Consider the following 24,902-nt stretch of genomic DNA (forward strand, 5'->3'; position numbering starts at 1 on the left):
TATATTAGGTATAAAATATATTAATAAGGTATGTAATGTTTAAACAATTATAGCATTGCTTAAATTGTAATAAATCATATTAAAATAACATATATAAACTATATATATTGTTTAAATAAATGAAAAATAATCGAAAGTATATATTATTTTGTCGTAACAGCACGGAATGAACGTACCGGCGATGTTTACTCCTCGAAATACGAAAGAAGACTGACGATATTGTCAAAGTCGTTCGAGTGTTCGTTTATGTTTACATCGTTGATGTCGGGCATTCACTATGATTTTAAAATGTTCTTTTTACGAAATAAAGCATTAATATTATTTTATATTCAAGGAGTTGATTAATAGCTATATAATGTTTAAATAAATATAATAACGTGTAAACATTAATTTTGTATGCGCAATACATGCATAAGTATATATTACACATTGTTAAAATAAATATAAAATAATTTAAGATATTAATTGTGTGTGTGTTAATTACATTATTTATTTAAAACGTTTAATACAATTTTTTAGATTGTCTTATGCTTATCACAAGAATTAATAATAATTATTTTTAAATTATATTGAAAGATTTCTCACCTGTTTCGTGACGTAATTCCGGTGTAATCGAAACAACGACGACAGCGATATCTAACGGCACATTATAAAGTTAATATTATATATATACCTTCAAAAGTTGACACGGGTAATTTTATATGTGTGTTAGAGACGTAAATAAATCAATATGAAAAACCCAAATAAACGAAAAAGTGTTACTTTAGTATTTGATGAGGATAAAAGACGGTAAATATACGCTCAATTAAATAAAAATTTGTTAAAGATTCAAGTCATAATTATATATATCTATTTTGGGGTTAATTATATTTTGAAATAATTTTAGACAATTTTTGGGAGGTTTCCATAAACGAAAAGTACAACGACAAAAAAAAGCTAAAGAAGAATTACTAAAGCAATTGAAAGAAGAAAAAAAGAGGATAAAACAAGATGTAGGTTTTTCTTTTAATTATATATTATTCATCTGCACATGAAGAACGTTTTACTTATGAATTGAAAATTAATAAATATATATAAATATAATTTTTAGGCACGTGAACGTTATAAAAAATTATTATCAAATCGTGATGTACCAGAACTTGAGAAATTGCTGTCAGAACGAGAATTTGAAACAGAAAATCATACAGTTAGTATCTTAGAAATGGATATCGATTCATTATACGAAAAGAATAAATGTATTGGAATCAACAAAGCAGTTGACTATAACGAAGAATCTGAAAAAGAAGAAGCTAAAGAAACTGAAGAAAAATCCACAGCAAAAACTTCTGTACGAGGAATAGAAAGTAAAAGTATTGAATCGGCAAAGGATTTAAAACGAGCTATTAAATACGCTGCATTAAAAGAAGTAAAGAAAAGTAAAGTGTTTCAACAAAAAAATAGATTAGAACACAACAAAAATAGAAAGCTAAACATTAGGAAAAAGAAAAAACAAGAGAAAAAATTGAAAAAATGTGATGGAAAATTTAAGAGGAAAGGAAAACGCTAATATCTATTACGCTGTTATGTACTTTCATGTAATTTTGTATAAAAATTGTTTTTAATTATAGGAAAAAAATATTTTTCATGCATTAAACAAATTACATAAAAATACTTTAGATCTCTTTCTACTTTATTTTATTTTGGCAGAAGGGCAGATATCTTTGTTAAGACAGTCTTTGCATTTAGGAAAGCGAGGTAAACAAATCTCTTGACCAAATCCAACGAGAAGATGATTTATTTCATTCCAAAATTCTTTAGGCAACCACTCTTCTACTTCTCTCCTAGTATCTTCTGGTGTTTTAGTTGGTTTTTTTACCCAATTAAGTCTATTACAGATACGATGTACATGCGTATCTACACCAATACCACTTACTTCGCCCCACGCTATTTGCATACAAATGTGTGCCATCTTTGGACCTACCCCGGGTAAATCGCACAACTCTTTTATAGTCTTTGGAATATCGCCATTGTATTTATCCAACAAAATAGTAGAAGTTCTTTTGAGGTAATCAGCTTTTCTCTGAAAAATAATTATATCTTTTATAGAAATAAAATATAATTTCTGAAGAAAATAAATGTAACTATTAAAATACCTTACATTAGCAAATCCGACCGGTTGTATAAGCTTTACAAGAACATCATTAGGTATAGCCATTATACTACTTGGTATACAACCATAAGTAACTAAACGTTTCATAGCTGCATGAGTTATTTGATCTTTAGTTTGACTACTTAACATCAACGCTATTAAACATTGATATCTATAAGTTGAATCATTAGCATCTGGATCTGCACATTTATGACAACCCATTTCATCTACGGGTGCAGTTTTATGTTTTCGCATTTCTTGTATATTTTCTAAAATACGTTTCCAATTGGACGGTTCCCAACCAGATGTATCTTCTGTTTCTTTAATTTTTGTATTCTCTTTTTTATTTATTTTTGTTATAGGAACTTTATCATCGCTTTTAATCTGTGGTTTAACTTCATTCGATTCTTCATATTCTATTTTAATTGGTACATTTTGTTTTTTGGTGATTCTTTTCTTCTTTGGTTTTTCTGATTCATTAGTAGCTTCTGATATACCTTCCTCATCAATTTTATTGTTAATTTCCTTAGATTTATCATTGTTTACATCTTTTATCTTAGATGAATGATCATTTTGTTGACTAAAATAAGGTGAATTTTGAAGCAGTGTTTTAGTATTAATTCGTTGACTAGATCTTAAAGATGTCGACGTCTTCAAAACTGTCAATTTCAACTTTTTACTCATTTTATATAGTATTTTGTGTTATAAATGCATTTATCACGCGCGAACACGTCTTACACCTTACAGTAATCGTGAGCTGTGAGGCGCTAGATGACGCTATCATAACCTTCAAACACGTTTACATATTTCTATTTGTTTTTGAATTCAAAATACATGGTGAATTTAATAACAAAAAACAAATAAAAATGACTCAATCAAAAGAAGTAGCCGAAGAATTGTTCGAATGTTATACAAAAACTGCTGAGAATATAGTTATATACTTTCGTAAGTTTTAATATATTTTATAAGCTATGTTTTAATTAAATGTAATATAGTAATAAATACAGGTTAGAAATTTGCAGAAGATAAAGAAAAGATAATAGCTGATTTGAAAGATGTTGTACAAAAGAACTGTGAAATAGATACTAAATTAAGTATGATTCAAGAGATAAAGGATGAAATATTAGAGAAATATGGTGATAAGAAAATAACGGAAAAAAATATACCTAAAATTATTAAGGTAAATTATTACAATATAGTTTCCTGTAACTGGTGGTTCAAGCAAACAGGAGGTGATTTTACATGAAAAACTAAGTCGAAAACATAGAATAAAATTTGTTCACATAAGGCTTTATTTTTGAGAAAAATAAGTTTGAAAATTTGTTGAGTGTAGTACGCATGCATTTGATTGAATCTTATTTGGTAAGTATACGAGTAGAGCCGATACAAGAAATATCATCGTGTAGAATCACCTTCTTCTCATTTGTACTACCAGTTACAGAACACCTTGTATATATTAAATTCAAAGTATATAACACAGTTCAAAAATTGTTTTACAATACTAGGATTATGAGAAATCTATATCTACAATGAATGTTGATGTATCTACAAATAAAAGATTACTGGAATTTAATAGACAATTGGAAGCATTATTGAACGGTGAGCAAATAATAAAAAACAAAAAGATGACATTACAAAAACATTATTTATAATCTTTCATAATTTTAATGTAAACAGATGCGAACAAAAATCAGAATATTGAGGAAAGTAACAGTGACGAAGAATTACAATTACAAACAGATTCTATGAATGTGATAGATCCTATTTCAAAAATGAGGATAAAAGATCCGATTAAAAATATTGCATGTGGACATACTTATGATCGTCAAAATATTATGGCATTGTTAAAAGTAAATAAAAAAACAAGGTAAGTGCAACAAATTGCATAAGAGACATAATGATAAATGATTTACTAGTTTAGAAATGACAACAAATTTTTGCTTATTTTTTCTACATGTATATACGTTTATATCTTGAATATCGTAAAAATAACCAAATTTTTGTAGGTGTCCCATGGTTGGATGCAAGAATACAAAATACATAGAAATCACAAATCTTCAAACGGATGTTGCAATGAAAGTATTTCTTCAAAGAAATCCTGTTTAATATTGTGACATTAAATGATTTTGTTCAGACATGCTAAAAATGTGATTATTTACTAATGTAAACAAATCACAAAATATTTCTATATATATTTAGATTTATATATATTATATAAATACAATTAGTATACCTACACAGAGATAAAGAAAGAGATATATATTTAATTAAATGTCAAGGTTTTTCTTTTGCAGTGCATATCAAATTTTTGTTTAAATTAACAGATAAAATAATGATAATTTTTAAATCAATTTATTAACAAAACATATATTCCTAAAGGTATTTATTTAATTGAGTAGGCATTCAAATGTTTACTTAAAACAGTGTGTAGGAATGAGTATATATTATAAAACATAAAAAAAGAACAAAAAATTTCAAAAATGTGCTTGATAATACAATTGCATTGCATCCAGACAGTGCTTTAAAAAAATTTTACCAAATTTTTTCTTAAATTATATTATATAAAATCAAGTAATTCTTAATACCTTTAAATAAAGTAGAGAAATGAATTTCTTTTATTTCTTTTAACATATAATTATAATAATTCGATAATACTATATGCTCTTTTATAATATATAAATTACTTAAAAAATAATTTAATACATAAATAACTTTAATAAAAAACGTAAATAAAATAGCTAAATCGGTTATGTCCAATCAGCAGATACACAGTTTCCCTTTGTAGATTTTTACTATTAGAAGTAAACTAAAAGGAAAAGGATAATACATGTATTAATAAGAGAATGTGATGTCATAAAATAAATCCAGACGTTTAGCTCACTTCTCACATGATTAATTAAATTGACTATTTTATTACTTTTTTATTATAAGTTAAAATGTAATGTATTGGTTTATCATTTCATGAAATATCATCTATGCATTCCTCTTTGTACACACTTGTTCTTTATCGATAAGAATTAATGTTAAATAAACTGAAAATAAAAATAAAACTAAATTGATAAAACAAGTATAATCTAACAACACGTATAATGAATACTATACAGTAGTTAAAAAAGAAAAAAAATGTTTTAATAAAATGATTTTTTTCCTTTTTTTATATACATATATTAATAACATTAATAAAAAATGCATGCAAATCTTGTATACATAAATAATTTATAAATTTTATAAACATAAATTAATTACAATATAGTGCCTTTTTAAAGCACTACCTAAGATATGTGAATAAAATTATAATGACTAAAGAAGTGATACATTTTTTTAGATTAAATAATAGAATCATTTTTTAAATTTTAGAGAACTTGAAAAGAAAAATCGTATTATATACAAAATCTTTTTTTTTTAAATTATTCAAATATAGAACTAATAACTAATACAATTTCGAATAATATTTTATGCGCAATACTCAGTAAGAATAAAAAATATAAAACTACAAATATAGGAAATATGAAGAGTTAACATAATAAGTACTTCCGTTATTTCTATATCTTGTGCCTTGCATCAAAACATTTTAAATAAATATTGCGTGCTTAACTCGTTATTGCACTATGAATTAAAAAACATAAAAAAATAACTTATCGTTTAAAAGTCAATTGTGCTATTTATTATTAACAAACAATCAAATATATTAAAATATTGTCTTTCACATTTTCTTTTTTTTTCTCAAATAATAATAATATATATATATATATATATATATAATAATGTGAATTATTTGACTCTTAGAAGCCTATACGTTTTCTTATGTATTTCTAACGTCTGGATTCAATGCAAGTAAGAAATAATTAATAGTAATGGACGGAGTAGAGGAATGTGTAGGCAATAGCAAAAAAATATGTATATATACTAGATATTATGAAAGATTCTAAAAATGAGATCTCATATCATTACTTGTACGACTTGTATATTGATATAGACTCGTATAACTGAAAGCACTAGACTGTGAAAATAGATAGTAGTATAATCAACAAATATTGAATATGAACTTATAAATTAATGTTATTTATACAATGATTTTCATCATTGCAGATAAACTAATGGAGAGTTAAAAACAAGATATTTTTTCTTTCGTTTTTTCTCTTACGAGAAAATATAAGCAATTAATTTCTGATAAGTATTATCAGATTTGTAAAAGTAAAGCAGTGTTCACTTCAGGTCACTCTATTGCATTCAGTGTGGTGAATGAATGTACTCAACCTGGAATCTGGTTAGCAGCACTATTAGGGTCAGCAACAAGCGTTGTAGATGTATTAGAATCCAGCATTAAAGTAAGGGTTTCTTCTTCTTGATCAGAAAGTGGTGCTACTAGCGTCTCATGTATATTAGCTTCCTTTAATTTCAGCTGACTCGGCAACTCCGTAAGTACTGGCCCGTACTGCGAAGTGGAACCCACCAGCAAGTCAGTCGATGGATTCAAACCGCCCAACATCTTTCCTCATAGCAACGCGTAATTAAGATAAGAAAACGAACATACGTAACATAAAAAGATGGTGCCCGGTGACAAAAAAAAGAAACAAAAAAGAAGAAGAAGAAAACTCAAGTAAAAAGAAAGATTTTCATTGTAACAGTTGTTCTTACCTGACCACTTCCTCCAGTAATTCCGCTCCTTGGTGATTTATTACGTTGGAAGAATCGAAGCCATGCCCAAATAACATTCAATAATATTCCAACAAATATCATTCCTGCTCCTAATGCTACGGATCCCTTAGAAGCTCCTTCAACATTTTCCTCCACTTCAACAGTTGCACCAATCGAAGACGAATCCTGCTTTACCTATGATCAATGTTAAAACAATTTTCCATATATATTTGATCACCCATAAATTAAGCGTTTCTTTGAAATGCTGCGAAGGATACTGATCAATAAATCCTGCTATCGTTCGTGTTATCTCCATACTCACCACTGGTATTACCTTATCAGTGGGAGCAATCCTTTATCACGAAGCAGCGAGGAAGGTACTCTGAGGTATGAGAATGTCATTTAAAAGACAGATGAACACGAGAGAGAATGAGAAACAGAGAATGAAAGGAAGTGAATGATAATAATAATAGTAATAATAATAATAATAACAATAACAATAATAATAACAAGAATAATAAGTCTATTCTAAATAAATCTAAACAATAATTAATCACCTCTGTAGTTCGTTGATTAATGTTGTCGGTTGAGACCAGACTCACAAGCATTGTGGTGAGTCCAACGACGAAGAAGGACAATCCAACAGACAATAACGTCCATTCTAGCCATTTTCTTGAATTAATCTTATGCCTCGATGCAATCCTCCAAAAACCACTTCTTATTCCACCAGCACTACCGGTACCGTCACCTCCACTATCATACGTGTATCCTACCGTCGTAGGTTGATAAACAGCACCACTGTCTGGCATTTCTTCTTCTCCTTTTACTTTTTCTTCTTCTTCTTCTTCTTTTCAAAAATGCACGATCACTTCTTACAGCTTTTTTTTAACGTGAAACCACTGACCATTTGAAAGTATCACTCAGACAAGCGATATAAAAAAATACAATCACTACAATCGTAAATCGTCAAAGAAAAATATTCGATAGAGTGGAAATTACTATAAAAATTATCGTGCATCTATGCGATTGCAGCACCATCGTGTATCTTAATCGATCAACTATTATTATTCCCTATTTTTTGCTATCAATTTAATTCGCATATTTCTAATTCACTTCTGTACTATTTATCCTCATGCGTAATATTTAACATTTTTTCGAGTTATAAAGATGACTATTTTATTAACTATAGAATATTTGTCCAATTATATGTATGACAGTAATTCATACGTCAAAATTAATTAATGTTATTACATCTATCGTATGATTTGTTAATGAAGTTGTCATACTTACGTCATTGATATACTTACATCGTACATTGATTGAAATTTAGGAACAATATTTGTATTATAAACGTTAGAAAAATTAATGTTGCATAGTAATCTGAATGTAAATTTGTTGAAATAATCCTTAAAGGACGAAAAAATACCGCAAGCCTTAAAGAGTCTTATAATTGTATTCATCAATTATTTAAAACATATTTTTGTTTTTCCATTTTTATTCTTCGATTTTTGTAATACCATTTATTATTTATTTTCTTCGCGATGTATTATTTAAATTTTGTCATAAGTAGCAATATTTATTTACGATTACAATATTGAACAGTATATCCTGTTTAAGATTATTTAATTCAATTTGAAACATCATGGAAAAGCTGATTTATAATCTCACCCCACTTCTTACATATGTTGTAACCTTTACCCTGTAGAATCAAAGTAACATATACATAACGTATAGTTTATACGCGCGATAGATGCTAAAAAATTTAGTTAGCTAGGTAATTCTGAAAAGGAAGGATGGCACCAGCACTTAGTAAACATACGTTGAAATATGCATTAGCTGGATCTTTGGCAATTAGTAGTTTACTATGGTTGGTAAAAAGAAAAGGAAAAAATCATGTTAAAAACAAGTAAGTAATTGTGTAATAAAATAATAATTTTATCCATTATATTTAATAAGACATATTTCTTTTTATTTACAGGAATGTTAATTGGTCTAACAACAATATACAATATTTCATTAAAGAGGTAATCGTTTGAAAATTATTATTAAAGATAAAAAATAGATACAAATAATTATATTTTTTATTATAAAATTATTTAATTCTATTAGGACAAACGTAAAGGTTCAAAAGCTCAAGTCAATGCAGTATTTTTTCGACAATTATTTAAACTATTGTCCATTGGCATTCCTGGAATAATATCATCCGAAATTTTGTTCCTGCTGCTTATCGGTGGTTCTTTAACTGCCAGATCAATTTGCGATCTTTGGTTGATACAAACAGTTACTCTTATTGAAACGTATGCATCATTTATTTTATTTATTCTTTCCAACTATTTTCTTTTTGCTAATAGATAATTTTGCTTTCCTAGAGCAATTATCACCATGAATTTTCCTTTATTCAAGAAACTTTTATTGAAATTTGTAATTGTAATACCTAGCGTGAGTACTTGAAATTATCGCATAAATTATTAACCATGACTGTTGATATATTTCTTTTCTAACTGCTGGATAACCTTACTTTTTTTTTATTAATTCATTGTATATTTAAATGTAAATTTATTTGTCTAGATAGCAATTGTGAACAATATTTTAAAATACAGTATAGGCGAAGTGAAGTTGAAATTGCGCACAAATCTAACGCATCATTTAACGAATCATTATCTCAAGTAAGTTTTATTTCTATTTTTGAATAGTTATTATAATTGCTAATGAGGCTTATCATAGAAATTCTATTATAATAATCCAAAGGTTATATAATTATTTCAACACATTATAGAATAATTTATTGTAATAAATAAGTCGAGGTCAACACTTTCTGATACTAAATTACCGATTTTTCATGCTAATTTATTCCTACTGTGAGTAATAATATGAACGCTTTAAAAGAACATGTAATTTAATATAAAGTGAAATTTTAGCCAATTGGATAATGAACAATATATTTTATTTTATTTAGAAATGAATAATGTAAATTTAATGCGTTTTTACTACATTTTTTATAAATTATAGGACGCGGTCATTTGATCGCGCGTTATAGGTTTAGTGTTAAAATAATATTACAATTTATAAGTTTTTTCTTTCGAATGAAACTTTAATGTGGATCTTAATTAATATATATTTTTATTTGTTTTCAGGGGCTATACATATTATAAGATGAATAATTTAGACTCTCGCATTACAAATCCAGATCAACTATTAATAACCGATGTAGATAAATTTTGTGAAAGTTTTACAGACTTGTATGGCAATATAATGAAGCCAATGTTCGACATTATTTTATATGCTTTCAGGATGTCCACTACTTTAGGCGGGCAAGTATGTAAATATATTATAATACTTATTTCATATATTTCCATTGTTTCTGCTTTGTGTGAATACATTTAGTGTACTTTTATATTATTGTACACTATATATATTAAATATAATTTAGGAAATATGACTTCATAGAAATATAATATAAAGAAAAATGCTTCTTTATATTCAATATCATACACTTAGAAACCATGCTTTTTGTTCTTTTCAGTTATTTGATATTGTTTCTTTTTTCTGTTTTCCCCTTTTTTCTGTTCCTGTTGTAGACACCATTATTGGTACTTACATATCTAATAATAGCTGGTACTTGTACAACCTACTTGAGAAGACCAATAACACAAATGACTGTGAAAGAACAACAATTGGAAGGTGAATATCGACATATCAATTCACGTTTAATCACCAATTCGGAAGAAATAGCATTTTATCAAGGAAACAATAGAGAAAAATTAATTCTTTTAACTAGTTTTCATAAATTGGTAAGTGGAAAAAAACTTTCTATAGCATCAATATATCAATACATGTATATTTTGTTTCAGGTTTCACATCTTCGTAAATTTTTGGAATATAGATGTTTCATAGGCATATTTGACAATTTTATTGGAAAATGTAAATTTTAATAACTAAGTAAAAAACGTAGATATATTTAATTAAAATGATAGTTGTTAACAATTTATGATTTCTTTTTTTTCAGATCTGGCATTATTGATTGGCTTTACTGCCGTTAGTATACCATTCTTTAAAAAGGATCACCCCATTCTTTCAGGCCCTTCTGAACATCGATTTAAATATTATTATACATATGGAAGAATGTTGGTTAAATTTGCAGAAGCATTGGGCTTACTCATATTATCAAGCAGAGAAATAACGAGATTAGCAGGTTTTACAGCAAGAGTTACAGAAATAAGGGATGTATTAAATGACTTGAACTCTGGAAAATATGTTAGAACAATGATGGCCGACTCGAAGAGTGATCCACATATTTACCCAGGTGCTGGAAAGATCATTGCAAAAGATAACATTATACAATTTGACCGTGTTTCTCTTATAACACCAAATGGAGATATTCTTATCAAAGAATTGTCATTTGAAGTTAAATCCGGCATGAATGTATTAGTCTGTGGTCCAAACGGTTGTGGAAAAAGTTCATTATTCAGAATTCTTGGAGAGGTAAATTATTTCTGATCTTTATTTTGATTTATTTGTATGTTATGTTATATAACTTTATAATTTTAAATAATATATATATTTATATATATATATTTTTGTTTGCTTATACGCAACTAGTTATGGCCTGTTTGGGATGGCGTCATTACAAAACCACCACGTGGAAAATTATTCTATATACCACAGCGTCCCTACATGACGTTAGGTACTCTAAGAGACCAAATTATTTATCCTCACACTAAAGAAGAAATGGCCAGAAGAGGACAAACTAACGACGAAGATTTGTTAAATTATTTACGTATAGTGCAATTAGAATATCTTTTGGAAAGAGAAAATCAAGGAAATTCTGACAATCAAAAATGGGATGCCGTAGCCGATTGGATGGATGTTTTGTCAGGAGGAGAAAAACAACGTATTGCGGTAAGATATTTAACACATTAAGCGCCAAGCCTATTTTGTCGGGCTTTCGTTTACGGTGCATTCTGCTGTCAAGTGGAGGCGATCATTTATGATGCGTGAGCTCTAAACTAAGTAACGAACATTAATAAAGTACATTAATTTTTTTATGAAAATATTATATTCCTTTCCTAAAAACTTTGATTGAACAAAATTTGATGTCGCCTATACGAAATTTTTAATGTAACAATCAGTATGCAAAGACCAGCGCGCGTAATTATATAGCATAAAACTAAATGGCTACAGTCGATCCATAGGAACTGGCATAATGCGCGCTTAACGTGTTAATGAAATATTTTATCGTTAAGTAGATAAACTTAAATATAAGATTTTTCTATTAATTAGTATATAATATTAATTAAATATTTTTTTAGATGGCCCGATTATTTTACCACAAACCACAATTTGCAATATTAGATGAATGCACGAGTGCTGTTAGCATTGATGTTGAGGATTCTATATATTCTTATTGTAAAGATGCAAATATTACTTTATTTACTGTTTCTCATAGAAAATCTCTTTGGAAACATCATGAGGTAACACAAACAATTCTTTATACATTAAAAAAACAATTATTTGTTAATAATAAATATTATCTATTTGATTACAGTACCTTTTACAAATGGATGGTAGGGGAGGATATGAATTTAAAAAGATTGATCTAGATTCAGAAGAGTTTGAATCATAAATATTTAAATTTTTTCTCTAAACAATATTATTTAATGAAATACATGTACATTTAGTGGCAACCATAAGCATGAGTGGTAATGAAAACAAATGAAATAACGAGCAAACGAATACATAGTTTCTTATTAAAATACTAAATTTTCATAGATTTCTTTTAGTTTCTCAAAAGAAATCAATATTTAAGCATAAATAATGAATAGCCATAAATATTATTTCTACGTGAATAAGGTGTATAATCAAAACTATCTCAAAAAGTAGCTTTCATATATTTTTCTATTCGAATTTTCTATTTTTAAATTTTCATTTATAAGTATGTAAATATAATACGAACACTCTCTTCTTCCAGTGTTTTACCAAACATTTATATAAACACATTATTGTATATATAGTTGAAGCTTGTATCGTAATAATACATCGTTGGAAAATGATGTATATATTTGCTCTGTAATTAAGTAAATCTTATTAACTTATATTCTATTATTATAACTATTATTATAACACATAAATCACGTTAATTAATGAATAACAACAAAATTTAACCAAAGAACTATATAAGTGTATATATAAATGTATATACACAATATTATTTCTCTACGAAATATTTGATGCGATCGAACAGCTGTAATTATTTCATGTATATCGCTCCGTTATTAATATTATTAAAAATATACTTTATAAGAACGAAGGAAAGACAAAAAGAGAGAAAGAAAAATAGTGAAAATGATAAAGGAACTCCAATTCATAATGTACTAAGACTGTAACAATTATAAGGTGAAAGGGTAATAATTTCTTAAAAAGAAATTTTCAGAAGAAATAAATAAAAAAGCATAAAAGAATAAAATAATAAATGTATTCATTCATACTATAATTAGTATTACAATTCATGTATAATCATTCCGATAAAAAAAATTGTGGCATCGATAATATAGAATAAAAAAATGGCGCTTAAATTATTTAAATTCGAATCAGCGCCATCTTGCAGTTCGGAAAAGTTCGGTTACGTTCGGCTATTTCACAGGAACTCTTCCAGGGTTTTGGTTGCTGCTCGATGGCAGTTGCGTTTAGTTGTAGACACTTAGGGAAGGAGGGCCAGTGCGTAGTGACAAGAATGAACATGTGAAGTCGTCGAAAAGAGAGAGAGAGAGAGAGGGAGAGAGAGAAAAAGAAAGAAAGAAAAAGATAAGAACAAATAAAAGTGGGTGAGAGGAAGAAGAAAAGATAGAAGGAAGGGGCGGAGGAGGAAGCAAAGGTAGTTTGCAAGCGTCTATCACGTATGTCGTATCATTATTGTACCTACCGGCGACAAAATAAAGAAGAAAATTAATAATGTTTAAATACTGTTGAAATCGTGATATATTCGAAAAGAGAATAAAAAAAAGAAAAAAAATCTCTCTAAGCGTTCGATTATTTATTGGTGATATCGATCGAGAAGTTTAATCATTTTAAAACGCATACATTCCCTAGAACATTTCTCTTAGTTTACCTTTGACAATCATTAGTAAGATATGTTGACCGATTACCTTTGCCGTCGGAGCTCCCCTCAGTGGCGCGTCTCACGATTGGATCAAGAAAAATAAAAGATTTCGACGAATTCTTGGGAAGAAGAAAAAGAAGAAGAAGAAGAAGTAGTAGGGGAGAGAAAGAGAAGAGAAAAGAGAAAGAAACAAAGGTGGAGGAGGAAGAGAAAAACGCTTTAGTGGGATCGATAGATCGAGCGTAGGGGCTACACACTGTGACTAGCGATCGTGGGTGTGGATGTTGGGTACGAGTGTGCTTTCCCAGCCGCGTGTGCCTGCTTTGGTGCGTGCGTGCTTGTATCGTGCGCGAGCGTGTTTGTACATCAAGAGAAGAGAAGAGAAGAAAAGAGGAAGCGACGCGTGAATACGACGACGAGAACGACGACGAGGACGAGAACGAGAACGAAGAAGACGAGGACGGCGACGGCGAGGAAAACGACGACGACGACGACGACGACGACTACCACTATTACTCCTACTCCAACTATTCAAGGTGGAACAAAGCGAGCAATATCAGCTTCAAAAGGAAGAAAAAGGAAGAAAATTATTGAAGATCTTTTTCGAAGAAGGATCTTACGTAGTTGCTGCACGATTCGACAGTATGGAAGGTAGTTCCCAGCCACCGGCATCGTCATCGGATATAATTATGGGAAAGGAGAAGGAGGAAGAATCTAAGATACGTAGTAGAACAACTGTTGTCGAAGAGTCCGCTGCTGTTGCTGCCGCCGCCTTGGTGACCTCCTCTCCTGGTGTCTCGTCCTCCTTCTCTCCCTCTTCAACATCTTCCTCTTCTTCCGTCTCGTCTTCCTCGCCATCCTCGCCATCCTCCGCTTCTTCCTCCTCTACCTCTTCTTCATCCTCCTCTTGTCCCCCTTCTTCTTCCTCCTCTTCCTCCTCCCCCTTTTCCTCCGCCTCCTCAATATCCTCCTGGTTAAATTCACCTGACCCTACCTTACCCAACGAACCGGACTATCATCATCGTCCTCCTGCTGCTGGTCGGCCCTCCAGTCTAAGGTCTAATTCTTCTTCGCCGATCCCTATCACATCCCCGTCCCCGCCAGGGTGTGGCTGCGTCGTGGCTGCAGCCGTCGAATCCGACGAGATCACCATCAGCATCACCCCAACTACTGGTGGACAATTCGATCTTACAGTAGATCGATCCGAAACTATTGAAAATCTTAAGAAAAATATTTCTAAAAGACTCAAGGTCGCTAAAGAACGCATCTGTTTATTACACCTCGAGAGGTGAGTAATACTCGAGGATGATACATGTTATAATCAACTGATTCATTATTTCTCAGAAACTTCCAATTCCTTTCGGATTTGTTCAAAAACGAAAGATTAATCGACACAACGAAGTAGTTTACGCAATAGAATTCATGTAGTTCGAAATAGTTAGTTTGAATTTTCCCGCGTAAAAATGTACTTCGATATTAGAAAATATCGAACGCGATTTCACGATGTGTTTTCTTTTTCTTTATTTATTTTATTCTTATCTTCTTGACAAAGAGATTATATATATATATATATGTTTAGTTAAAAAAAATAAAGTAGAAAAAAATAGTTGTAGGCCATCGAATGCTATAATATTTACATAAATACGAAATACAAAATACAAAATAACGAAAGATGGAAAGAATAAAAGAAAAAATGCGTGTCATTTCCTGTCTTTCTTTCGTTACAATGAAAGAATTCAGACAAAAAAAAATAGTCTCTCATATTAATTCTTATGAAGAATAACAAAAAAAATTCTTTTCGATCAAAGCAATTAAAACTTAATCTCAAGGAAGATATAAAAATCCTTAGGTATATACAAGATCGTACGAAATCGTAAAAGAAAGACGCTTCATGAAAAGAGGAAAGAAAGAGAAACCGTTGTTGACCCGTACGAGAGAATGCTCGAGCTCGCGGAATAATCGTCATCGGTGTGTGTGTGTATGTGGTGCGCTTTCGGACGTGGTGCGGCCACGATCGAGTAGGAGAAATCTCTTTCTCAAAAGAGGGAGTGAGAGAAAGAGAGAGAAAGAAAGAAAGAAAGAAAGAAATAAATAAATAAAGAGAAAGAGAGACGGGCAAACAGAGCGAGCTCAAGAGACAGGAAGGGCAGAAGGAGGAATGAAAGAAAAGGAGGAAAGAAGATAGATATATAGAGGGAGTACGTGTGCACACGCTTCGTAGGCGTCGTGGGGGCCGTCGCTCTCCATGGATCCTCCTTCACTGTAGCGCGTGTATGCACAAGAAAGAAAGAAAGATAGATACAAAGATACTACTACTGCGCGATATAAAGAAAGGGATGGATAAAAAGAAGGGAAAGAGTTAGGTAAAGATAAGAAATAACTACTAGAAATAGAAAGAGAGAGAGAGAGAGACAGACTGACAGAAGAATAAACTACTACAGATAGATAGAAAGAAAGAGAGAGAGAGAGAGAATCGTGATGGTGTGGTGCAGTAGGTAGAATACCTCGATAAATTGCGTTCTCTAGAGCGAAACGATGACAGCCATCTACGACGTACGTTCTCGCGCGCGCACACACTCGCGGGGAAAGAGGAAGGAAACGAGCATTAAGAGAGAAAAAGACAGCAAGCTCAGTCGCGAGGGCGACCGAGTGGAAGAATTCACGAGAGGGTAGGAGTAAGAGGAATAAAAAAAGCAAGCGGCCGGTCAGAGAACATAGGACAGAGAGCGGTTATTCCCGTACACGGATCCATCGACGATGATGCTGTTTATTTTTTTTATTTTTCTCTCTTTCTCTCTCTTTCTCTACGTATTTTTTTTTGAAGGTTCTCTTCTATACCTCGCGTTTCTCTTTTCCCTTGAATTACACGTTTTCGTCTTCTTCATTTGACATAGTAATGTTAGTGGACGAGAATCATTAATTCTTTAATTAAAAATATGTTAGAATTAAATGTTTATTAACAGTTATAGATAGGAAATAATAATAAAATATTCATCATGTTTTTTTCTTAGATTAGGTTATACATTCAGGTTTTATCGTCAATTAGGGATTGAAAAACTATAGGAATGTCGAGACATTTTTGAATAACAGGTTGCATTCTATTGTCTTCTGTTTGTTTTTCCACACATCGAGCCAATTATTTGTTGAGGTTAAAAAGAAAACACCAATCAGATAAAGCGTTTCTAGAAAACATTTCGAGCAAATGATGGTCCAATAATTGATTAAATTCGTTATCAAATAATATTTAAATTATGTGAAAAATCAAATTTGGCGCGAAACAAAACCCAGAGGGGGATGGTGAATTGAAAATAAACGGAGCAACATCGTACGTGATTTTTTCCGTGCATGTGTGCTCGCGCGCGTTCAGGGTCGCACGAGTTGGTTTTCTCCCTCTCTTTTTATATCTATCTCTCCTTTTCTTTCTCTCTTTGAGACGCGACTGCGTGTACGTATACGCGTGTCTTCCTCCAGCTCCCTCCAAGCCCCTGTTCCAGCCCTTGGTTGCTCACCGTGTGCACGACGACCTCGTGTGCGCATGCGCCTTATGGAGAAACGAGCTTGGACCAACGGGTCTCTCTTCTCTTGGCCTTTCCCGTCTCTTTCGGTTACTTTTTGTCGTCGTTTTCTTCTTCATCTTGTATCCTCTTCGTATTCCTACTCTTCAAAGTGTTACAAAGAAATGAACAAATCTATTTTGCCTTATCTATCGCTTCCAATTCCATGAAATTTTTATTTAGAAATAAGATACTTGATAAGATTCTTGTTAAATATCACTTTTATGATTACAGTGGAGATTATTATGAATAAATATAATGGGGATTGTATATTAAATTGTTTTGAAAATAAAACAGATAGGAAGCGATATTGTTATTATAATTGTTATTGTTATTATTACAAATAAAAGGAAATGAAGGAAGAGAGATAGATCTCATAGATCTATAAAAGTCTAGCCCAAGGTTTAGATTAAATTTATATAGAAATAATGAGTGGTTTTAAATCCATGACCATCGATTGTTTATTTGTACTCTTCGATTAAAGAGCCGATTTATTTATTGTCTATTTGTGATATTATTGTTATTCTTCATTGATATATTAGAACCTGTTATAAGTTGATATCATTATCGTTTTGTATATAGATAAATGCCCTTCGTACTTTGAGCTACCAATACGTTTGATCAAACATGACTTGCTTCTTCAAAATTTTTTTATCATTTAATTAGGAACTTTGAAAGCATGAATATTTTGAATAGTTTTTGATGTGTAAAAATAAGTTTTTTTTAATCATTATATTTTCTTTTATCGATATTATCTTATATTGCGTTTATTTAATGCAAGTTCCTTTCTACTTTTATATCTCTTTAATTAGAATATTGATAAAAAAATTCATGATAATCATTATATAATTCCATTAGAGAATATATATATATATATTCCTTTAAAAATATAAATATATAATTATATAAAGGATATATTAATCGATCTAGGAGGAAAGTTTATTTGTTTATTTATTTTTTAAAACTTTTGCTATAGATTGCTACGCGATGGAACTCTCGAGGAAAATCGTTTGCAAGATGGAAGTAGACTCACATTATTGCCGAGCGTGGAAACAGGATTATTGGTAAGTTTTCTTCGATAAGTCGTGTCGAGATTTACGAGAATTAATGAACCTTCGTTTATAATTTATGTGCATGCAATATTAGAAACAAGATAGGATAATTTGAATTAAAAGAAACGATGATGTAAAGTATTGAATTATTACTTTTTTCTTATAATCGTAACTTATCTATGCAAAATGTCGTTCGAAGAGTATATCGATATTATTTCTACTATTTGATAATGGTGAAAAAGAAAAATAGGGGGATTGGATAAAAGATTTGAGTTAGAAAATTAGTGAGTAGTTTCTTAAAACGTATATGTACAAATCAAGTTACATCGAATATGCGATAGCCGTTAACATGAAAGAGAAGTCCGTTAGGTGTGCCGAGGGATGACTAGCCGAGTCCATCGAGGGTCTCTCTGAGCTTCGATGCGACGAGGTTTCCTTCCTTCTGCAGGTCTTCTTGTTTCTATCATCTGCCGTTTTGTTGTTTCATTTCGATCATCGATTAATTTGATCATCTATTTCTTTTATTTCATCTCATCTTTTCCTTTCTCTATTTCGAGTTGGGTTGTTGTTTTGTTTCATGTGAATGCTGAGAAAAAATATGTGTATGATACAAATATTGACAAGAGAAAAGATATGTAGGTGTAAAAAACAGTTTTAATTATAGAAATGATATATTGTTTTAGGCACAACGACCAGAGCAAAGTGTAATGCAAGCATTGGAGAGTTTGAACGACTCGCAGGTGAACGACTTCTTGTCTGGAAAGGCACCTCTAAATCTGACGATGCGGTTGGGCGATCACATGATGCTGATTCAACTGCAGTTATCGACGGTGAGAGTGCCTTTACCAGGTAGCAATCAAACGAACGGCAGTGGTACTACTAGCTTGACTGTCGGTGGAGGCGGGAGCGGAGGGGGAGGAGGAGGTGGCGGCGGGGGAGGAGGAAACAACATCGGTGGAAATGGGCCGAATCTTTCGACGAATCACGTACCGCCCTCGCTTCAAAGTAGGCGATCAGCGTTGTTGGCTGCACGTTCTACTGCGAGCACATCATCGAAACTTCAACGAGGAAGCGCAGCAGCACCCCGTACGTCCTCCCTCGTAAGCCGTTTGGCATCGGCTTTACATGCTGCGGCGAGCTGCAGCACGAGTTTATCAACAGCGACCAAAACGACAAGTTCAGTTTGTTCCAGTCGCGCTACCACTGCGTTTTCGGCAACCAACTGTTCGAGTATGTGCCAGTCTCGATTCCTCTACCATCATCATCGTTACCACAGTCATCATCACCATCATCATCACCATCATCACCACCATCACCGCTATCATTCGAGGTATAAGACAACTTGTACCTCGTCCTGTACATCTCACCCTTCCTGTTCATCTTTAACATCATCTCCTTCTCCTTCTCCTTTACCCTTACCCTCCGGCGTCATCTCTTCTTCTTCTTCAACCACCTGCTCCTCTACTACTACTGCCGCCGCCGCAGCCGCAGCCGCTGCTGCCGCCTCCGTTGCCACTAACGCTGCCACTTCTGCTGCCACCGCCGCCGCCGCTGCTGCTGCTGCTGCTGCTGCTGCTGCCGCTGCTGCTGCTGCTGCTGCTGCCGCTGCTGCTGTTGCTACCACTACTACTACTACTACCTCATCCTCGACCATTTCCATCGACCATTTGCAACAATCTACCTCCATCAATTACACATGCTCCGAGTCAACATCCTCTTCTTCGTCATCGTACGATGTAACGACGCCAGCAAGCAAAAAGCTTTGTACCGCTCATCACGTCCATCAGTCGTCCCTTGAAACGTCGTTGAGGAGAAACGGAGAGGACGCCATCGGTGACATTACCTCGTCGCAGACTTCTCCTCTAGCCTCATCTCTTATCGACAAAGGTGCAAAGCTCGCCCTAGACACCCGAGCATTAGCCGAGGCATCTCGTAATTTGACGCAGAAACTGAAGCAGCTCTCCTCTGAGGTATTCACCTCGCGGGTCGACCTCGCAGAGGTATACATTATTACCGATGCCAGTTCTCCCTGTTTACATTTATATATATTTATATTTAAATGGTATTATACAAGCTTTATATATCTCTCTATAAATTATTATTATTATCATCATCAAAGTTTCAATTTATCATTAAATTGTAGTCAACTTTATAGCTTTCTCAAACTTTTTATGAAATCTTACTTTAAGAAAGGCATGCTTTTTAAAAGTATAATACTATTAGTATATTTTATTATATTTTTAAATCTTGTAATTATCTTGTAAGAGAAAAAAACAATGAGATTAATAGTTTATTTAATATATGTTATATACAGGAAAATGCGAGACATAGGCAAGGAGCCATGATAGAAAGTATGCATCATCACGGGAAAGGTGTATATTCTGGAACCTTTAGTGGGACTATTAATCCAGCGCTTCAGGATCGACATGGTCGTCCCAAACGAGATATTAGTACTATTATTCATATCTTAAATGATTTATTATGTGCTACACCTGCGGCTACAGCAGGTCACTATAGGCATCATCATAGGCATTCGAATAGTCGTCAACAATGTTCTTCTGGATCTAATGGTGTACCAAATTCAGGAAATGGAACCTCTGTTGGCGTTGGTTGCCATGATTCAAACGGATCAGGACATTCTTTGGGTATGCATAATTTAAAAAATAATTGTCAAAATTTATATACCTATAAATACAGATGTATGTATATATATGTGTGTGTGTGCGTGCGCGCGCGCATGTTTTTATATTTCTGATCTTGTAGAAGAATTGTCGAAAGAAAACGAAGCTACTAAAGGAAAAATGCGACGTTTGCGTTTAGTCATGGAACAACGTCGTACCAAAAGGAAAGCCAGAAGAGAAGCACGTACAGCACCTCATGCTGCACAATGGGCTGCTATGACATCCGATTCTATTTCAAATCATGATACAAGTGCTACAACAGCATCTTCTACTTCGAACAGCTCGAACACAGCAGAATCGCAAAATGAATCGGAACTACAGCCGTGCAGTCCCGAACCAGTCGTTGCTTGATTTTATTAATATTCTTAATTACTATCATTAGTTAATATTATTATTATGAGTCACGCTCATCCTATAATAATATTAGTACTTTTGTTTTAAATGAGTAAATATAACGAGCTTCATTGGGTATAATATCACACTGATTTATTATTGTAGGTGTTGGAGCCCTGGTTGATTGATTGATTAATTAATTAATTAATTAATTGTTGAATCGATGCGTCATGTACATATGTACCTATTAAGTTTCCCTGGCGATTCTAAAAATTGTTATTTGTAAAATATGATTTTCATAAGTAACGAATGAAAAATTGGAAATTGGTTACTTCGTAGACTCGTTAATCGAGATGATTATCTGTTTTTTACTTTTATATATCTATATTTGCATTTTGCTGTTGTCACGCGAAAATTATTCGATTCTTTTTTATTATTATTTTTTTTTTATTTTCTGTTTCTAATTTTGTTTTTTCTTTGTTTGGAAAATATAATATATGTTTATTATGGTTGTTATTATTATTATAATAATTAATATTATTAAATTAATGAAACAGGCGATTAAAATTGAGTATACTCAGGACTCGACTGTAGTTGACAATAATTGTATCTTGCTGATAAGTCAGTGTGAGACCAGTATAAACTCGATCATGTCAATAATAACAGTAGAACGATTGATGTAAAAATGAAAATGTTTGTTAAAGAATTTTATTCGAAAATAGGATGGCACTTCAGATAGAATGTTTTTACATCTATAGAAATAATTAATTCTTCATAGATTTAAAAAGCAAAAAGAAAAAACATAAATAAAAATAAAAAGTATTAGGTGTAGCAATTAATTCGGTTTCTTGATATTAAATCCATTGCATCCAAATCGCCATCTTTTTTTCGTCAATGAATTCAGTAGCTGCTTGAAAGGTGGATGGATTAAAGCCATCGTAAATAATGGAAGATAAGTTGAAGAATAACATTTTATAAATAAATATTTCATAAATAACTATATTAACTTTATAAAATACTTGATAGGAATTAATAACTTTATAAATAAACACTAAATTTGTTTAAAAGGCACCGAATTAATTGCTACATTGAATATATTCACATCATTTTGATCATGGCTATCAGAGTTTTTGTTCCATGATATCTATGTATTATACTTTTACTATTGGCATGCAGAGAAATTTTGTATAGTAGATTTCGTTTAAAATAGAAATCTTGCAAAATTTTTCGTTATAGCGCGAGATCCTTATTAGCAATGCAAAAGGATAACAATATCTCAATAAAAAGAAAAAAATTCAATAGCAAATTTGTATCAAAAGAAAATCTAAACAAATTGTTTTTTCTACATCTAATCGCAATAATATGTACATAGAATGTAAGGGTTGTTTTTATAAATTATTAATTCTGTTTCATTTTTACAAATATGTTTTACTTAATTAGAAAAACAAAAATCAAGATTAAATAATATTATATACGTATGGTTCACTTCAATATTTACAAGAACATTCGTAATATTAACTATTGCAATGTAATGCAAAAAGAGAGTGAGAGAGAGAGAGAGAGAGAGAGAGAGAGAGAGAGAGAGAGAGAGAGAAGAAAGAAAAAAGAAAAGTCGAGTCAGTCCATTTGAGTACTCAAAATGGCGTTAAAGGGTAACGTCATTTTAGTGCTCAGAAAAATTGCCTATTTCTGAGAATTTAGTATGGAAATATGGTAAATGTAAAGCAAAATTACAAAAGATTAGATAAAACAGCATGACTAACAGAACATTGGTTTTTAAAGTACAGGAAGAGATAATAACGGATAACTACGAGCATTGTTGTAGAAAGAAAATCTGACTTTAAAGACTGATTAAATGTCAATCTCATACTTTAACTACTCGTCTCTTGTGAATTCATATTTTATTTTATTATTTTATAAAACTACTATATATAGTTTTATACGCTTTCCCAAAAACGCTTATTTATTTCTGGTAAAATCTAATATTTCTACGATTTAACTTAATTATATAATTTAACGCTGACATATGTAATAAGTCATCTAAATGAATTTTACTTTGCACTTACCATGTTTCCATAAAAAATGCTCAAAAATAAGCTATTTTTCCGAGTGTTAGAATAACGTTACCTCTTAATTAACTATGCATATTGTGGGGTGATTAGATTGAACAATTTCTCTATTATGACAGAGTTAACACGCGTTTATTACTCTTTCTAAGGATCATCAGCACTTTGTATTATTCAACATAAATTGAAATAATACGTGGTCCTATAGTTATAATAATAAGATGATCCTAAATGCATGGCCCTAATGCTATTTTGTTTAATTTGTTTATGTTTGTTAGGTACTAAATAGTATATCATCTAATACTAGTATATTGTGTTAGATTACTTAGAGAAAAAAATTGAAAAAAAAAAAAAATTAAAAAGTTATATTATAATTATTACTATTATATTATCATTACTACATTACTACATTACATTATTACTATTATTACTACTACTACTATTACTACTACTATTACTACACACTACTACTATTACTACCACTACTACTACACTACTACACTACTACTACTACTACACAGTTTTACATAAACTGATTCAATACTGTAACATAAAATTATTCAACTTTATCGAGTACCAAAATAAACGAAATTGCTTGATAAGTTAAAATAATCTTTTAACTATCATGCCTAATTAATTCGATCTTATTTATAGTTTATGATGTTTTTAATTAATCAAATTGTGTAAACAATTTTCTTTTTTTCTAGTTTTGTTTGATTGAAGCAATATTTAGAATGTTTGGAAATTTTATTAACAATAAGTGTTAGTACGAAAAAGAGACATTTGCGTAAATGCAGTGTCGGTAATGTAGAAATTTACATATTGATTTTTTTGCAGAGAGCAGATTATTTATTTTACAAATTAATTAATTTCGAATAAAAATCTCATGGTAATGAATATATGATTTTTTCTTTGTTATTTTTTACAGCCAAATTTGAATCACGTAACATTATATTAACATGTAACATCTAGCGAATGTCATAAAAATTCATTACCAAATAACTAATGTATTTTTTTAAAGAAATAATGAAAAAATTTATAGATTAGAAAAGTAATAAACTACATAATATAAAATTTTAATTTTGTTAAAATTTAGATACTAGATATTTTAAAAACAAATAATAATATACCAAATAATGTGATTCAAGATGCCACGAAACGCGAACTTTGGAGTAGTATATATATGATTAACTAGAGTTAGATAGAATAATTGAAAAATTACACTATTTTGATGTCTAATACCTTAGAACGCAAGATGTTTTTATAGAATCTTCAAGATGACGTCATAGGAAATATGTAATTCATTTATCATTAAATATACTCATTTAATTTAGGTCTTTGGATCATTCTAATA

The 24,902-nt window shown here is 31.0% G+C and overlaps 6 protein-coding genes across 13 annotated transcripts; 4 read left to right on the top strand and 2 right to left on the bottom strand.

The window, feature by feature from the left end:
• Positions 1–634: 634 nt before the first annotated feature.
• LOC106786668 (nucleolar protein 12) lies at positions 635–1,654 on the top strand. Its single transcript, XM_014748350.1, has 3 exons — positions 635–789; positions 887–992; positions 1,091–1,654. Exons 1-3 carry the CDS (start codon positions 731–733, stop codon positions 1,544–1,546), a joined length of 621 nt encoding a protein of 206 aa, XP_014603836.1. The 5' UTR covers positions 635–730; the 3' UTR covers positions 1,547–1,654.
• A 7-nt stretch (positions 1,655–1,661) lies between these two features.
• Positions 1,662–2,853, bottom strand: LOC106786302 (endonuclease III-like protein 1). The gene is made up of 2 exons (XM_014747565.1): positions 2,138–2,853; positions 1,662–2,059 (listed from the first exon to the last, which is right to left on the bottom strand). The coding sequence occupies exons 1-2, from the start codon at positions 2,810–2,812 to the stop codon at positions 1,670–1,672; spliced, it is 1,065 nt and encodes a 354-aa protein (XP_014603051.1). The 5' UTR covers positions 2,813–2,853; the 3' UTR covers positions 1,662–1,669.
• A 117-nt stretch (positions 2,854–2,970) lies between these two features.
• Positions 2,971–4,377, top strand: LOC106786730 (E3 SUMO-protein ligase NSE2-like). 4 transcript variants are annotated; one of them, XM_014748744.1, is made up of 5 exons: positions 2,971–3,073; positions 3,151–3,308; positions 3,634–3,727; positions 3,806–3,995; positions 4,135–4,377. In XM_014748744.1, exons 1-5 carry the CDS (start codon positions 2,995–2,997, stop codon positions 4,232–4,234), a joined length of 621 nt encoding a protein of 206 aa, XP_014604230.1. In that variant the 5' UTR covers positions 2,971–2,994; the 3' UTR covers positions 4,235–4,377. The 4 variants fall into 4 exon arrangements, with proteins under 4 accessions (XP_014604230.1, XP_014603968.1, XP_014604054.1 ...); XM_014748482.1 differs by having other exon boundaries at positions 3,154–3,308; XM_014748568.1 differs by having other exon boundaries at positions 2,983–3,073; positions 3,136–3,308.
• A 343-nt stretch (positions 4,378–4,720) lies between these two features.
• LOC106793457 lies at positions 4,721–7,756 on the bottom strand. Of its 3 annotated transcripts, none has more exons than XM_014760416.1 (4): positions 7,324–7,756; positions 6,767–6,961; positions 6,386–6,563; positions 4,721–4,934 (listed from the first exon to the last, which is right to left on the bottom strand). In XM_014760416.1, exons 1-4 carry the CDS (start codon positions 7,573–7,575, stop codon positions 4,924–4,926), a joined length of 636 nt encoding a protein of 211 aa, XP_014615902.1. In that variant the 5' UTR covers positions 7,576–7,756; the 3' UTR covers positions 4,721–4,923. The 3 variants fall into 3 exon arrangements, with proteins under 3 accessions (XP_014615902.1, XP_014615893.1, XP_014615912.1); XM_014760407.1 differs by having other exon boundaries at positions 6,386–6,617; XM_014760426.1 differs by lacking the exon at positions 4,721–4,934 and having other exon boundaries at positions 6,079–6,563.
• Positions 7,757–8,141: 385 nt separating this feature from the next.
• Positions 8,142–13,236, top strand: LOC106787258 (ATP-binding cassette sub-family D member 3). The gene is made up of 13 exons (XM_014749501.1): positions 8,142–8,218; positions 8,537–8,672; positions 8,745–8,790; positions 8,876–9,063; positions 9,136–9,205; positions 9,335–9,432; positions 9,901–10,081; positions 10,345–10,557; positions 10,618–10,687; positions 10,773–11,248; positions 11,366–11,665; positions 12,076–12,237; positions 12,312–13,236. Exons 2-13 carry the CDS (start codon positions 8,560–8,562, stop codon positions 12,387–12,389), a joined length of 1,995 nt encoding a protein of 664 aa, XP_014604987.1. The 5' UTR covers positions 8,142–8,218; positions 8,537–8,559; the 3' UTR covers positions 12,390–13,236.
• Positions 13,237–13,433: 197 nt separating this feature from the next.
• On the top strand, positions 13,434–23,072 carry LOC106787103 (putative GPI-anchored protein PB15E9.01c). Of its 3 annotated transcripts, XM_014749380.1 has the most exons (6): positions 13,435–15,150; positions 18,393–18,480; positions 19,152–19,554; positions 19,651–20,468; positions 20,783–21,113; positions 21,232–23,072. In XM_014749380.1, the coding sequence occupies exons 1-6, from the start codon at positions 14,507–14,509 to the stop codon at positions 21,498–21,500; spliced, it is 2,553 nt and encodes an 850-aa protein (XP_014604866.1). In that variant the 5' UTR covers positions 13,435–14,506; the 3' UTR covers positions 21,501–23,072. The 3 variants fall into 3 exon arrangements, with proteins under 3 accessions (XP_014604698.1, XP_014604866.1, XP_014604779.1); XM_014749212.1 differs by having other exon boundaries at positions 13,434–15,150; positions 19,152–20,468; XM_014749293.1 differs by having other exon boundaries at positions 13,437–15,150; positions 19,152–20,438.
• Positions 23,073–24,902: the final 1,830 nt, after the last annotated feature.

This window comes from Polistes canadensis, unplaced genomic scaffold (genome assembly GCF_001313835.1).
Source record: "Polistes canadensis isolate GaletaPanama2010 unplaced genomic scaffold, ASM131383v1 scaffold_0, whole genome shotgun sequence".
Lineage (NCBI taxonomy): Eukaryota > Metazoa > Arthropoda > Insecta > Hymenoptera > Vespidae > Polistes > Polistes canadensis.